We start from the raw sequence: 15130 nt of genomic DNA, 5'->3' as shown, positions 1-15130 counted from the left end.
GCTGCTGCACGACCATTTATGTGTTGTGCTCTCATCTTGCGGTCTGTAATAACTGCAATAACCACAATCGGCCTGCAGCACGAATGACGCCAGATCTAATTGTTGTGCCATGTTCCTAATACTGAACTGTAACACACACGCCCACGGACGGCCATGTTCGGAACAAGACGTTCATGCTTGTAAGTGAAAGACATTCTTGTTGAGAGAAAGTTTTTACGTTTGGCTTCCAGATGAGCGAGGAATGTGTAGATATCAACAGAAGCGCTGTTTTCTTAGCTGCAGTGAGGTGGGACCCAACACCTAAGCGCTTGTTTGTTGACTTTGCTCATCCGAAAACCAAAAGTGGAAAGACAGCGATTGAGCTTAAGGACCCACTCCAATGAAAAAAATGTTTTAATATGGATATATGAAGATTAAGCTTAAAATTCAGAGTATTTCTTTATTGAAATTAGAACTGCAGCAAACTATCAATTTAAAAGTCGACTAATCGTCAATTTCTTTTTTGGTATCCGAGTCTTCCTAGAACTTCCTGTGACATCACTACTGACCCAGATTAGCACTGACATTAAAAAGCATGTACTGTAGTTTTGAGATATTTATTACAAAGAAAAAAAAAAGACCAACCAACTATTAAATTAGTTGTCAACTGTTTTAATAGTCAATTTAGTCGTGACTAATAGAGGCAGCCTTGATTCAAATTGTTGTGAATCAGGAGCGGATGCAAAAATGCTGTTGGAAAAACCTTGTAGGTGTTACACAGAAGCTACTACGGTAAGCCATAAGGTTCAACACATTCTCACTCCCAAGTCGTCACAGACTGACACAAATTGGCGTCACTTTTTTAGTCAACAAATCGACGACTAATTGACTATTACAATAGTCGACGACTAATTTATTAGTATATTAGTCGTTACTTTATATTGTATGGTATTGGAGTGTAGTAAAGTTAAAACTTATAATGGCTTTATGCTAGCTTTTTGGACAAATTTTGTTTTTATTAAGGTTTTTAAGGCTATTCAGGAGTTTTGCTAATATTTCAGCTACATGCTAGCCGTATTGGTTAATTTAGGCTTTTTTTTTTAGTTTTTGGGTTGTTCTTTTCAGTTTTTTAGGCTAATTTTGCATTTAACTAATATTTAGCTGGCTATCAGCTTCAGCAATTTCAGCTTTCAATTTCAGCATCTCATCTCAGCTATCAGCACTAGCATCTTCAATGACCAAATTCAGCTTACAGCATTCCCACTAGCATTATCGCAGGTAATCCTATATATCTAGTTTTTAGTTAGTTTAAAGCTAATGATGGTTAAGATGTGTGCTTAACATCCAGTTTGCTCATGACCCGATTAGTCAAATAATCAGGAAAAATAATCTGTGATTAGTCGACTATTAAAATAATCGATTGTAGCAGCACTACTTGGGTGTCCCAAAGTCGTCGTTTTTTTTGTCGTACTGACTTTTCCCATTAAATCACGGGTCCCTAACCTCCGGGCCGCTAACCAGAACCGGTCCAGTAATTAGGGCTGGGTATTGGTTATAATTTCCAGAAACGATTCGATTCACAAGAGCCTGAATCGATTTGATTACAATTTTTTCCGATTCTTCAATTAAATTAAATTTTAAGTTTACAAATTTATACACATTTGTTTAGAAATACATTAAAAATCTATTGTTTAATTTGAATATATTTATAATAATCTGATACATACTGTAAAATTTATTAGTAAAATAATGAGATTGTTAATATCATTCAGTCTTGCATGGTTTCTCTAAGGTAGAAGTTCTAATAAAAATATTCAGATCATTAACATTGTAAACATTGTTCTGCTTCTCCTGGGGGGCGTTTCAGTTTGACCACTAGGTGGTGATAGAAAGAAGTACACTTAACTCAAGAAGAAGACAGCAGTATGAGGGGAAAAAAACAAAGACCATAAATAGTTACTTTAAAAATGAAGAGTTTGGAAAATTAATGTATGTAAGGAAATAAAGATGTTCATTTAGTCAGCAATATATTTTTTTGGGTCAACCCAGCGTTAGCATTAGCCGTCCTATGGGAATTTCTATTGAACGTTAGCATCAAGCTAGCGGACTTTAGCTTTGTGTGCTAAATCGATTCATATCTTTTGTGAATCGATTATTGATCTATTAAGCTTAAATCGATTCAAATCGATTAATCGATTTTATTTTTTTTTTCAACCCACCCCTACCGGTAATGTGAGGTTCATGTAAACAGATGGATGATGGTCCCGCCCACAATTCAGAGTTAAATTTCTAATGCCACCCTCCAAGAAAACGACGAATGTTTTTGGATTTTGGCTAAAATGGCACAATATTATTAAAACACTTTTACAATAGACCACAAGAGGATTGGTCAAAATAGTTGACAGGGAGATATGAAAAAGTGTGTACTAGAGGAATGACATTAGAGTAAGTGCACACGCAAGAATGTATTTAAACAATTCCTGATCTGGTCATTCTGAGAAAGATGGCACCACCCCGTCTTGCGCTGATCACATACTGAGAGTCATCCCCCAGGCAGAAGTGTGTCACTTCCACCTGTTTTGATGGAATAGTATATTGGGCAGGGGATGGGAATGAGGTGGGATACATTTACACACACATGCCAAGAACACAACACTCTGCCTAGCAACACAGTGCCAGGGCAGACACTGAAATCCGAGTGCAGAGTGGCAGTCTACTAAAACATTTTTTTTTATTTTAAATCAGTTTGAGGAACATCTTACCCGTGTGAGTCCTGAGGTGGGCTTTCAGGTGTGACGATTTGGTGTAGACCTTCTTGCAGCCTGACAACAGACAAACACACAACTTAAATAACCTGCATATGTCAGAAATGTACTCACCCAATAAAACCCACTGTGGTATGAGAGAAATTTAAACTAATGAAGAGCAGAAGCTTCTTGGAATGTGTCGTGCAGAAAAAGAAGGGATTTTGTGAGACAAACTTGATCCTACAAACAGGATTTTATAACAACGAACAATAAGCGGCGAGCAGGTGCAGCAGCGCAAGAATCAGACACTTGTGTGAAATGCTGACCTGTGGAAATGATGGATTTGCTTCATCTAACTCTTCAAGAAGTTCGACGTGTGCTAGCATGCGTCGGAGGGTTCTGCTTAAGCTTATTTTACGTGCCGCCGCAGGCTAGCTGACATTACACGTCCTGCAAGTAGCTGCACATTATACGGCTGCAGTTTGAGGGGTTTTCATTTTTGAGTTTGAGCCAGTTATAGATATAAAAAACAGAAAAAATAAAACACCTTAACCTGAATGAGCAATCTCAAGTATGCATGCAGCTTGTGTGTGGGAAAAAAAAAAGATCAAATGACTAAAGCAGAAGATCTATGTAATTAACACGCCCCCGCACACAAGGTTCATTCCACAATCATTCCAGTGATGATTTAGAAACCACAGGCTGAGGTGTCCCAACTGTTTAAGTGAATGCACAGAACTTTCAGATCAGACTATCTGCTATGTAATTATGATATATACTTTGAGTGTAGGAAGTAGGGTGACCTAAATTCCTTCATAACGTATCATTTAAAAAGAAAAGTTAAGGTTTTCGCCGTGGAGCTGACCGGACACTGACCCGACCACAACGAAAACACACAACTGCAGCAATCAAAATCCATACAGTGTCAGGGTGTTCGGCTAACCTGGATAATCACAGTGGTGAATCCGCCGCTTCTCCAAGTCCGGGTTGTTCCTCCGGTTGTAGCGGACGGGGTTCTGTAGTGGGGACGCTGTGGGGACTTGGACCTGCTTGGGACCTAAAGCGAGGGACATGGACAGGTTGCCGGGTCCCGGAGTGCCGCCTGCTAGCTTTGAGGCGATGGTGGCGGCGTACGAGGGGGGAGGAGACATGGTGTGGAGGAGCTCCTTCTGCCTGTCGGGGCTGCCCGGCTCCGAGCTCGGCGGGGAGGGCGGCAGGTACGGCACCTGCTGTTGCAGGAAATGAGGATGGACTTGGGTGTGAGATTGCGAGTACACCCCGTTGGCCATGCCGTGGTAGGCAGGTTTAACCGCCTGCTCTTGCTGGGAAGTAGAGGAAGCAACCGGCAGATCGTGGAAAGGCGTGTGAACCGGTGTGGTGGAATTATGCTGTATTTGTTGATGGACCTCCATGGCATTGTTCTGGTGATCCAACCCTGAGTTGAGGAGCTGGAACAGTGGGCTGCTGTTGTCGTGATGAAGGTCAAACTGTGACGGGATTTCCTGTTTGACAAACACTTCGGGCGCCGACTCAGCTCCCCGGCCGCCCCTCGACTGGGTGAAAACACTGGTGAAGTCTGGCAAACCCGTCAGCGTCATGTTTATGGTGGATGTTTCCATGGAAACGTTACCGGGGGATGCTCTGCAGCCGCTCGTAGGGGCAGCGTTGGGGCAGTGAGGCTGTAAATTGGGGGAGAAGCAAGAGGAGGCGGCTTCCGTCTTGACTTGCGCCAGCCCGGCGTGGTTCTGGTGAGGGGGGCGCACCTGCTGACTCACACCCATCCTCAGGTAAGCAATGTCAGGGAGGTAAAGATTCATGTTGAGGGTGTAGGGAACACCGCTGTTATCGTCAGCGAAAAACGGGTCAGAACCGTCTCTGTTCAGCTTCTGGTGGGCGTCGGCGTGTGTTGGGAAGGGGGGGGGCTGAGGGGAAAGGTACCTGTCCATCTCACACTTTGCCTGTAGAGGAAAAAAATGAAGAAAAAAACTGGCTTCCATTAAACTATTCTTAGGCATTTGATAGAAGAGTCATTACTAAAACATTTATCAAGTAGTCATCAATAGGTGGCTGCAACATTCCCTCTCTGGCTGCAAGGCTGAACTCAAAAACCTGCCCTCTGTGAGGCCAGCAGCCCAGGACAAATTACAAATACGGATGCCTTTGAGACAAAGAGATCAGGAGAATAACTTTCTGTTTTGGAGATGGAACTGCAGAGGATGAAGGAGCAACATGAAAGAGAATGGGGAAACACCCAAGTCTCCCCCGTCCTCTGCAGCAGCAGCAGCAGCAGCAGTCTGGGGATGGGCTGGTATTCCAGGCTCCTGATCCCACCAGCTGTTCCACACTGATCTCCAAGTTTTCCACAAACTACAGAGTTGCCGGGACATTTCTGTCCGGAGTCAGTTGTCGTCGCCGTGGTATGGACGCCGTGAGCCAAGAGGGCACCAACAACTGGTGGCCAACTGGCGGACTGGCACAGCAAACATGCGGCGAACGCGTCTGCGGGCTCGGCCGCTCTCCAGCTGCTCGCGGATTCCCCCGAATTAGCGCAAAAATAACGCGCTGATTGACATCCCGCAACGAGGCCCATATTTAAAGCGAACCTAAAGCGAGCTGCCACGCCCATTAAGAAGAAAAAAATACAAGTGAAGTCGGCTATTTACCTGTGCGTACTCATTATGTCCAGCTTTATCCGTGTCGGGGATCTTGCAATCCAAGCCGAACAAAGCCGAGTCCTCCAGCGGGAATCCGGCCGGCAGAGTCGGCTTCTGCAGAGGGTAGAAGACGTCCTCCTGCACGCCGCCGCTCATCGTGAGTGTTGCGGCCATGAAGCTCCGACGCAGCAGCAGCGTGAACGACCCGCGGCGCGTCCTGTTACGCAGAATGGAGGATGGATGGATGCTACAGCGCGAGGCGGCGACGGAGAGCGCGTGGCGGAGTCACTGACGTGTGCCCGTCGGCAGCATCTCCTTCCACTTGTTCCATTCCTCCTCCGACCCACAGACACTTTTCTATGTCTTGTTGCAGGGCGGAGCGGTCCCAGCGTAAATACAGTAGGAGCCCCGCCCACAAAACGTTTAAAAACGCTTTGATCCTTCACGCGCCGGCCACCGCCCTTCTCCCCGTCTGTTAACGAGCGTGTAGTTACGAGTGCTGGACTGGTCTGACCGCTTCCAATACGAGGAGGATCAACTCTGCCTCTTTCTGAAGGGCTAAATGTTCCTTTTCTCCTGTTTTAACCCGGGACAGATCCAAACATAACACCAGGCTATACATGTGGTGCTGGACTGCATCACAAAATACAAATTTAGAGTAAAAAAATCTAACAAAATGAAAATTTTATGAATTTCATTGACAAAAAATAAAACTAAAAAGCATCAATAAAAGCCGCTTTCCCCTTTTGGGACATCCCATTAAGCAGTATATTGACAGAGAGTTTTAGGTCCTGACATAAACCTGGGGACCAGCACAGGATTATCGTTTATATATATATAATTTTTAAAAAAAGGTACGAAATTAGTGCTGCCTCGAACGATTATTTTAATAGACTAATCACAGATTATTTTAAAAAAATCATAAATTAGCCAAAAAAAACTGAAAAAAATAGCTAGCTAGCATGCAGCTGAAATATTAGCTGAACTCCAAATTACCCTAAAAAGCATCAATACCACGCCTCTACCACTCTTCCCATAGGAAAAGTGTTTCTGGTGTCACAACAAATGAATTTTTCTTTGTGATATTATTTAAGTTCAATTCAATTAAAAAAAGCATAAATTAACCTAAATAGCTAGCATGCAGTAAAATAATAGCTAAACTCCAAAATAGCCAAAAAAAAACCTTAGTTCAAAAAGCTAGCATAATGCCATTATAACTTTCAACTTTACTACACTCTAACTTTATATAATTTAAAGTAATGACTGATCGACAATTGACTACTGATTTTCTAACATGTATTTTTAATGTTTTTCTATATTTTTTTACTTGTGTATCAATTGATGTTTTGAGTGTTTTAGATTGATAATTTTTAACACCTGTCCAGGGACTACAGATGAAAAATAGTTTGGGGGCTAATTCTGGCACATTGCAGCAATGCTATTGATGTGCCCTGTCCCTGTGAAATAAACTAATAAATAATAAAAATAAATAAATAAATAAATTAGTCATTGACTATTTTAATAGTCGATTAGTCGACCAATAGTGGCAGACCTAGTACAAATTGCTTTAACCCATGACATGTCCGCGGTGATATCAGTCAAAATATCTGAATTTTTTTTACTTTGTCAACTTGATTTGTGTTTTTTTCCTCATAAATGTATGTTTAAGGTAAAATAGTTCTGAGACTTTAGGGGTTAAAATGTTACTAGAACTTTAAAATAATAGTATAATATGCAATGTTATGGCCTTCAATGAAATCTTTCTGAAAGCTATTTTTCCCCCTTTTATTTGATTGGGGTCACAATTGGCAAAATAATAAACATGAAAAATAAAAAAACAAAATACAAATTTTGAAATTAAAGGTAATGGTTTTATAGTTTTTGCACTGTAACAGTAGACCCTTTTCACGGTGACGTCAGCCAAAATGGCGACCGGGGAAGAAATGCAAATAGTGACTTAAAATTTACGGGTTTAGAAGGCAAAGCTGACAGCTGAATGCTGTTTAACACAATTTTACTTAAAGGATGAAAAGTAACCATACCAATTTCAACAGAAAAAAGTAGAATATTTATTTCATGAATGTCCAGCCGAACTGTATTTTCATTTCCTGTCTTAGATCGTTCACAAATCTGAATACATATTTGAATAATCCTTCAATATTTGAGGTTCTATTGAAAATATTGGCCCTTTCATTTAAGCAGATATTATTCTAATGGGTTGTATTTTGCTTATAGGAATGCTTAGCAAGTGGCACAGCAAATATTTTAAGTGCCGATATGAAGCCACGTATTTTCAGCTTTCAAAATAAGAGCACCCAAGACAAGAGTTCAACTCGCCGTACACATTTAGAAAATTATGTGTGAATAATCATTTCCTTACATAGATTTTTGACGGTTTCAAATAATTTTTGTCATTGTTTACCTTTATTATCCCGCAGGGATCAGACATGGTTATGTTCTATTGTTTTATTTGTATTATTTTGACGTGGAAAACCAACAGTGGGCTGAACTTTATGACGCTAAAATGTGAATGGATTTGCTGTTAGTTCTCATTTACTTGTTTGTTTGTTAGGGGTGTAGGTAAAAAATCGATTTGGCGATATATCGCAATATTTCATTTGGCAATACTTGTATCGATTTAAAATGCTGACAAGACGATATTTAGTTTTCCACTTACACCTCCGACCACTAGTTGGCAGCACAGCACACTCTTTGCGCAACTCTACAACTAAAACAACAACAAGATCTCGTGAGAACCAGCTTGTGTTAAATGCTCAGTGGTTTTTGTTGTTAGAAGACATGTCCTTCTTCCTTTTTACGTGGGATGGGTACCAAATCGAAACTCTGTACGAAGTTGCTGCCAGTATCATATAAAAACGTGGATTGCGGTGCTTTGTAGCGAACGCAGAAAAAAAACGAGTGAAAGAAAGCAGCTCATGCACAAAGCTTCTGCTTAAATAAAATAGTGAAAATTGTTCTGGTAAGGTCTGCAGATATATCGCGATACATATTGTATCGAGAGCCGCGTATCTCGATACTTATCGTATCACCAGACTTTTGCCAATACACACCCTTAGTTTGTACACAGTGGTTGAATTTTTGGCTGAAGATATCCTGGATGGATTTTAGGTCGGTAAATCGGATTGTTCAGAATGAACCAACTATGAATAGTATCAGCAACCACAAATTCTGATATGAATCGAATCTTTGCTAAAATATATAATTACACCTTTAGTGTATGACCTCTGAAATGGCCTGGATGTTAAAATAAAAATCATATTAGAACTGGTTTTTATTAAGGTCTCTGTTTGTGTAGTAATTTTCCATAAAAATAAATGCAATTGTTGGTTTATTTCTGAATTATACGCTCACGAAAAGTACTAGCGAGTATTACAAGCCACGTGCAAAGAGTTTAATATGACACCGATAAGAACATGGTCCGAAATGATAAAGGTATGCCCACTATGTCTATATTTAAAGCGAAAGGAGCTTCTGCTTCTGCAAATCAAAGGTTAAGGCTCCTGCTGTGTTTTCTATCTGTAGCAAGCGGTACACGAAACCCTACAAATAAAAGAAAATAGTGATAAAGATTGGTCACATAAAGGCATTTCTGGGCATTGGGCAAAATTTGTTTTTACTTTCTACGAAATCTCTGATTTTAGCTAAATTGGCTTTGAATGCATCGTCTGAATAACGTTTGAGCAAGAATGAAGAAAACAAACCAAATGTTTGCAAAAGTGAGTTTACGAGTTGAGTTGTGAAAATAGGAATATACAATAAAAAAAAGTATTTAAGAAGCAAAACTTTTTTTTTTTTCATCAAAAGTATAAATAGATGTTTATTTTTGTTTCTGCTTCAGCTTTTGATACCAATCTGGAACATCCTTTTTAGTCTGAAAAGAAAAGAGAGAAAAAAAGCATAGGTCAGTGTTTTTTCAAGGTACATGCACACCTATTTGATTTTCTCATGATTCAACAGGATACTCAAAAGCATATCTTTGCTCTGTTGATAGTGCTGAAAGGTTCATGGACTAAACGGCCAAAAAAGCAATCCATAATTTCTCAGGTGCTCCATTGTCTGAACTTTTGTCAGATCAGGTTGAGCTAGAGTGACTCAGAAAAGCCTGTTACTGATTCAGAAACTCACAAACACAGTGGGTTTAGGCTTGCTCGGCGACTCGTCCGCAGTCCTGTTGATTCGTGTGGTCGCTTTAGGAGTTGGGTCAACAGCAGGTCCCTGTCTGGACTGCATGCTGAACAGAACCTGTTTCATCATCGCCAACTCCTGGAATCGCACATTGTTTTACAATCTTTAATAAAAAAAAACCTGTGAAGAGCAAAACGCTTGGGGAGTGTAGCGCAAACACAGTTGTTTGACTTTCAGCTCTTACAACCTTTGCTTTTGAAAAATGTTATAAAAATCTGCTTTGGGACAAACTGTAATCAGTTTAACAAACTAAAGGGGTTTGTGGGGTTGGCAGCAGCAGCGTTCTATTTACCACCACTCAGGACATGAGCCCTGGCATGTCACACGCATGCACGAGCAGTCGCGCATCCGCACAAACACACATGCAACCATGGTGGAATCCCAAACAGCCGAGCTGAAGAACAGCTGTCTATGACAGTGCACTTAGGTTTTTACAGCAAGTGGCTGGCTTAGGGACGCGTTTACACACACATGCGCGCACACACATGTGTATTCATGTAAATGAAAACAAAAAAATTGTCAAATTGAACAATTATTTACTTACAAAATTGTTAAAACAAAAAGAGTTTTTAAGAATTTATCACTTGAAACTTTTATAGAAAAAATAACCAAATGTTGATTTGACCCATTCTTATGCTGTGTTTACACTTAACGGGATTTATGCGTCAAATTCACGTGGCGAATTCGCTGTCGCCGCCTGTCCTGAAATGCATTTCTGAACTTGACGCCGTGGCCACATGTGGGAGGAGCTACCAGCTAATGTTTTTAGCCTGATCGCTACATGGAGCAGTGTCTGTGCTTATCTCACTCCCAATGTATAGAAGACATGAACAATGTTGAGAGATTAGGTATACTATACAAGTATACAGCGTTTACCATACGCCACGTGTGTCAAAGTCATCCTGTGTAATTCTATCCGGCCCTTCAGATCATTTTTTTTAATTGTTATTAAAGTCCTGATGCTATCTTTCGCTCATTTCTAACTTTTATAATTTTGACAAAATATATTTTTTTGGAGAGTAAAATAGTTAAAGTTATTTAAGGTTTAAGTTGATTTATTCTGAAATAATATTCCTGCCTTTTTATTATTCGTAATTATGTTAAAAAGTCACAGTTTTAAAATGTACTTTTATGTTAGCTTTTTTGACTATTTTGGTATTTACTAAGATTTTTTAGGCTATTTTGGAGTTTAGCTAATATATCAGCTACATGCTAGCTGTTTTAGCTAATTTAGGCTTTTAAAAAAACTGGTTTTAGGCCGTTTTGGAGTTAGGCTAATATTTACATGCTAGCTGTTTTAGCTAATTTAGGCTTTTTTTCAGTTTTTAAGGCTATTTTGAAGTTTAGTTATTTTTCAGCTACATGCTAGCTGTTTTGGCTAACTTAAGTTTTTTCTTTTTAGTTTTTTAGGCTAATTTGGTATTTAGCTAATATTTTAGCTAAATTCTAGCTATCAGCATTAACATTTTTAGCTATTAGCTTCAGTGTTTTTAGCTATCAATTTCAGCATCTTTCACTAGCATCTTCAGCAACCAAATTCCGCATACAGCATTCACACTAACACTATTGCAGGCAATGCTATATACATAGCTCATAATTATTTTAAAAAGTTAGTTTTAAAGTCTTAAAAATTTAGTTTTAGTGTATTCAATAAATGTTTATCCTGTTTGATTTTGGATTTTGGCCTCCTGTGCGATTGAGTTTGATACTCCTGCTTTACATTCTCTATTGAGATTTTCTTTTTCTAATTGAACTTGAGCTCTAGCTTCAAAAAAGAAGAAAAAAAATGAAAGATTTGGTGATTTTTTAAAGAAACTTCTGAACAAGAAAATAAAAAAAAAGGTAAAAAACAAAGTTGCGCAGCAGGTTGATGCTGAGCGTTTCAATAGAAATTGGTCATTAAGCCGTGAACGGCTGTTAAGGTTGAATCGCTTCCGGGTAGAAGAAGAGATTACTCATTTAAATGTTGTAGAACATTGTGGTGAAACCATACCACTGAGTTGTCACGTTTAATTATTACATTAACATATGATTGAAAGGTGATTCACTTTCGACATGACATAATATATGGCAGAAAAGAAATACATTTGCTCAACATTTAAAAATTGTTGTTTCTATAATAGTTATTTGTGCTAATCCATAAAGAAATAAAAACCTGACAGTTTAATTGACGTAATCAATAAAGTAATAGGAATAAAAAATAAAGTAATCAGAGAAATGGGTACACGCAGTACCCAAAGACTGCAAATAAAAGCCCGGATAGTTTTACCTCTCTATGGCTGAGAAGTCGCTCCAGGTCGGCGGCCATGTCGTTTCTCACTTGTTGCAGAGCATTGCGCTCCTTCCTCAGGGAACTGGGATCACATGTGAAAACAGGCAGGCAATAAATCTTACATAAAAACATTATAGCACTGCAATTACCATTACAATTCTTTTCCTTTACTAACACGATATGTGCTTTTATTTTGAATACGTTGAGTTTGGCTTCAGGGTGATTGAGAAAAGGAGATGAGAGTGAAGGCAGACGGAAATTTTAATACGATTTCAAACAAAAGAAGAAACAGGGAAGCACTGAGCATAAATCTTTAGTTTGAATTTAGCGTGGCATTAAAAGAAGGACACCCAGATTATACATTTCTATAAAATAAAAGGTAAAGAGCTCTTCAAATTGTCTGTCCCTGAGGGACAAACGAGAAGGAACTTGTACATGAGAGGCTTTGAAGAAAATCATCATAAAGCAGCAGATAGCTCCCCTTCAGTATGCTATAAGATCAGGGGAAAAGAAGAAAAAAAAAAAAGATTTGCATTTCTCAAAACAGTCAGGTTTCAGAATGTGAGGGAAGAATCTCATGTGAGCCTGGTCTGCTCTTAAAAGATAGCTCAGCACCGCCACAGGGAAGCTTCAATATCTCTGACAGACGGGGTGGAGGCTGGAAGGAGCTCGGCAGCATTCAGGAAGGAGTTTTTATCCCCTCTCCTGCTTGCCCCAGGTGAGTGCTCTGTAGTCGTGAGCAGCAAGAGAAAACCTGCACCCTGTCAATTTGCATGCTTGTCAAGCAAGAATACAGAGGATTTAGGTCGCTGCAAAGTGAAGCAGTCGCAAACTCCTGCACACGTACGAAGACGTGATGAGAGAGCGACGAGAGGAGATAAGGATGTAGCAGAGAGATCCACGTGCAGGGAGGCATGGCGGGTGAACGGCGATAAGACAAATGAAATTAACAAAGGAGGGTCTGCGAGGATGGCTGCACCTGACTTCCTCCTCAAGCGAGGAGATGCGTTCCTTCAGCGCGCTGATCTGGCCGTCCTTTTGTCTCACTGTGTTGATCAGGTAGCTGTGAGGCTGCTGGGCCTGCTGCAACAGTTGGTTGGCTGCAGACAACTGTAAACCAGGAGACGTATCAAGAAATTATCATACTATAAACGCTGTCTTTTTAAGACAGGATACATCTTTAAATGAGCTAAAAACTCCTTCTCTGAGTATAAATGGCTTTGCAATGGACCTGAAATGTTCTGGTAGAACCCTGTGCTCACCTGATGGTAGCTGGGATACTCTTGACAGGAAAAATCAAACTTAAAAAAGATTAGATAAGTAATCAAACCAAATCAAATCACATTGTATCTTATCAAATTAAACCGAAACAAATCAAATCAGATCTAATCAAATTAAATCTAATCGAAACAAATCAAGTTAAATGAAATCAAACCAAATTAAATGAAATTGAACCAAATGTGAATTCAGATCAAATTAAATCATGTTAAATCAAACCAAATTAAATCAAATTGAACCAAATTAAATCAAATCTAATTAAACCAAGTCAAAATATAATCAAACCAAATTAAAATCATTTCAAACCAAATCATTTTAAATCAAATCGAATCAAACTAAATCAACTCAAATCAAATCATATCATTTTAAACTAAACTAAAACCAAACCGAACCAAATCAAATTAAACCAAATTAAATTAAATCAAATGAAATCAAACTAAATCAAATTAGATCAAATCAAACAGAACCAAATCAAATCAAATCAAATCAAATCAAATCAAATCAAATTGATTTAATCAAATTAAACAAAATCGATGTAAATCAAATCAAACAGAACCAAATCCAATTAAATTAAATCAAACTAAATCAAACTGAACCATATCAAATTAAATCAAATCAAAACAGAAATAAAAAGTATTTAAAAAAGAAAGCATTTTAATATAAAAAATTGAACCCCCAACCGCCTAGACCGAATAGATTGATGTTGGGAAACTGGTTAAGCTGTGAAAGATTTTCAGAGAAACTTGTAGAAAACCGCTCTGCATTTCTTCATTCTGTAAATAAACCATTTTTCAACAGTCATAGCAGGTCAATCCTTATCTCTGATGTCATAAAAGATAACGTCCATTATAGAAAGAGTTTTATCAACAGGAAATCCAACATTTTTTTATCATATAAAGCGTCTACAAAGCCAGCATGATATTTAAAATTGGCTTATCAAATTTAAGTTAAACATTAAACATATTTTATTGGGTGCTAGTAGTGAATTCAACTGGGTGGGAGGCTAAAGACAGCAGTCAGACGTCTGTGTGGGTGGTGGAGCGGTCAACGCCCTGCTTCTTTTTAATAAAAGGAAAGCATCTTTTTTTTTTTTTTTTTCGTTTTGCAGTTTTCATTCATACTTCATGAATCATAAGGTATTTCAAGCAAGTCGCTGTCAATCACAGCCGACAGCTGAAAGCCCGGCTTATTTAGTCAAGTCTCCACGCTCACTACATTCTGGCTGGCATGTCTCACCTCACCGAGATTAGAAGTGGTGAGAAAAGCGACGGGCTGCCAGAACTCTCATTCTCATAATATTCCTCCTTTTTTCCGGGATGAGTTTGAAGCGTTGGTGCACGAGTGACACACACGTGACTTTACAAAAGCGCACAAAAGGTACACACCCAAAATTAAGGGCTGATTGTTACAAACTCATGCACGTGGTGTGCCAATCACAACAAAGGCTTTTGGTTGTTTGGAAAGAGAAGATAGCCGTTACACCTTTTTTTTTACATGTATTGTTCACTGCTGTGATAAATGTGAGAAATGCAAAAACTTCTGTGCTGGTTTCAGATTCATTATGTTGTGTTGATTGTCTTCCTGGTATTTTTACAGACACTTTCTAGTACAATCTGTATGTTGCCATAACCTTTAATAATGAAAAAGAATAATACGATGAGTGATTTAACCTGTTGCATTTTGTAAGACTTTTACAAGACAGATTTTGTCATTGCCACTGGAAATAGTAAAATTTGTCTTGATAAGATTTCTTAAAATAAGTTGTGATTTACTGTCTTTGAAAGACGGAATAAATCTTTAAATTAGCTTAAAGTTCTGCAAAAAACTGGTGAAATATCTTGATAGAACACTGTGCTCAATTGACGGTAGCTTGGATAAACTACAGCATTCCCAAGCTTAGAAATATGATGCAAGTAATCAAATCCAATCAAACCAAATTTAACCATATCATATAAATCAAATTTAATCGAATCAAACAAAATCATATCACATAC

At 38.9% G+C, this 15130-nt stretch overlaps 2 protein-coding genes across 3 annotated transcripts in view; both read right to left on the bottom strand.

Moving 5' to 3' along the window:
• Positions 1-6306, bottom strand: part of klf5a (Kruppel-like factor 5a) — an 11707-nt gene extending 5401 nt beyond the window's left edge. The window contains exons 1-3 of the mRNA XM_024297788.2: positions 5390-6306; positions 3670-4684; positions 2738-2801 (exon numbers count right to left, since the gene is read on the bottom strand). Coding sequence (XP_024153556.1) covers positions 2738-2801; positions 3670-4684; positions 5390-5554 — 1244 coding nt within the window. The 5' untranslated portion in view covers positions 5555-6306. The remainder of the gene's footprint in view (positions 1-2737; positions 2802-3669; positions 4685-5389) is intronic.
• Positions 6307-9184: 2878 nt separating this feature from the next.
• The window catches only part of pibf1 (progesterone immunomodulatory binding factor 1), a 20062-nt gene continuing 14116 nt past the window's right edge, over positions 9185-15130 (bottom strand). Inside the window, exons 15-18 of one of the 2 annotated variants that reach the window (XR_002921945.2) lie at positions 12838-12968; positions 11856-11940; positions 9527-9689; positions 9185-9272 (exon numbers count right to left, since the gene is read on the bottom strand). Coding sequence is in view for 1 of the 2 variants with exons in the window: in XM_024297160.2 (XP_024152928.1) it covers positions 9219-9272; positions 9527-9664; positions 11856-11940; positions 12838-12968 (408 nt within the window). In the remaining variant the exon portion in view is untranslated. The remainder of the gene's footprint in view (positions 9273-9526; positions 9690-11855; positions 11941-12837; positions 12969-15130) is intronic. The other variant, XM_024297160.2, reaches the window with a different exon arrangement.

This window comes from Oryzias melastigma, linkage group LG15, assembly GCF_002922805.2.
Source record: "Oryzias melastigma strain HK-1 linkage group LG15, ASM292280v2, whole genome shotgun sequence".
Taxonomy (NCBI): domain Eukaryota; kingdom Metazoa; phylum Chordata; class Actinopteri; order Beloniformes; family Adrianichthyidae; genus Oryzias; species Oryzias melastigma.
This window is presented reverse-complemented; position numbering and strand designations above follow the sequence as displayed.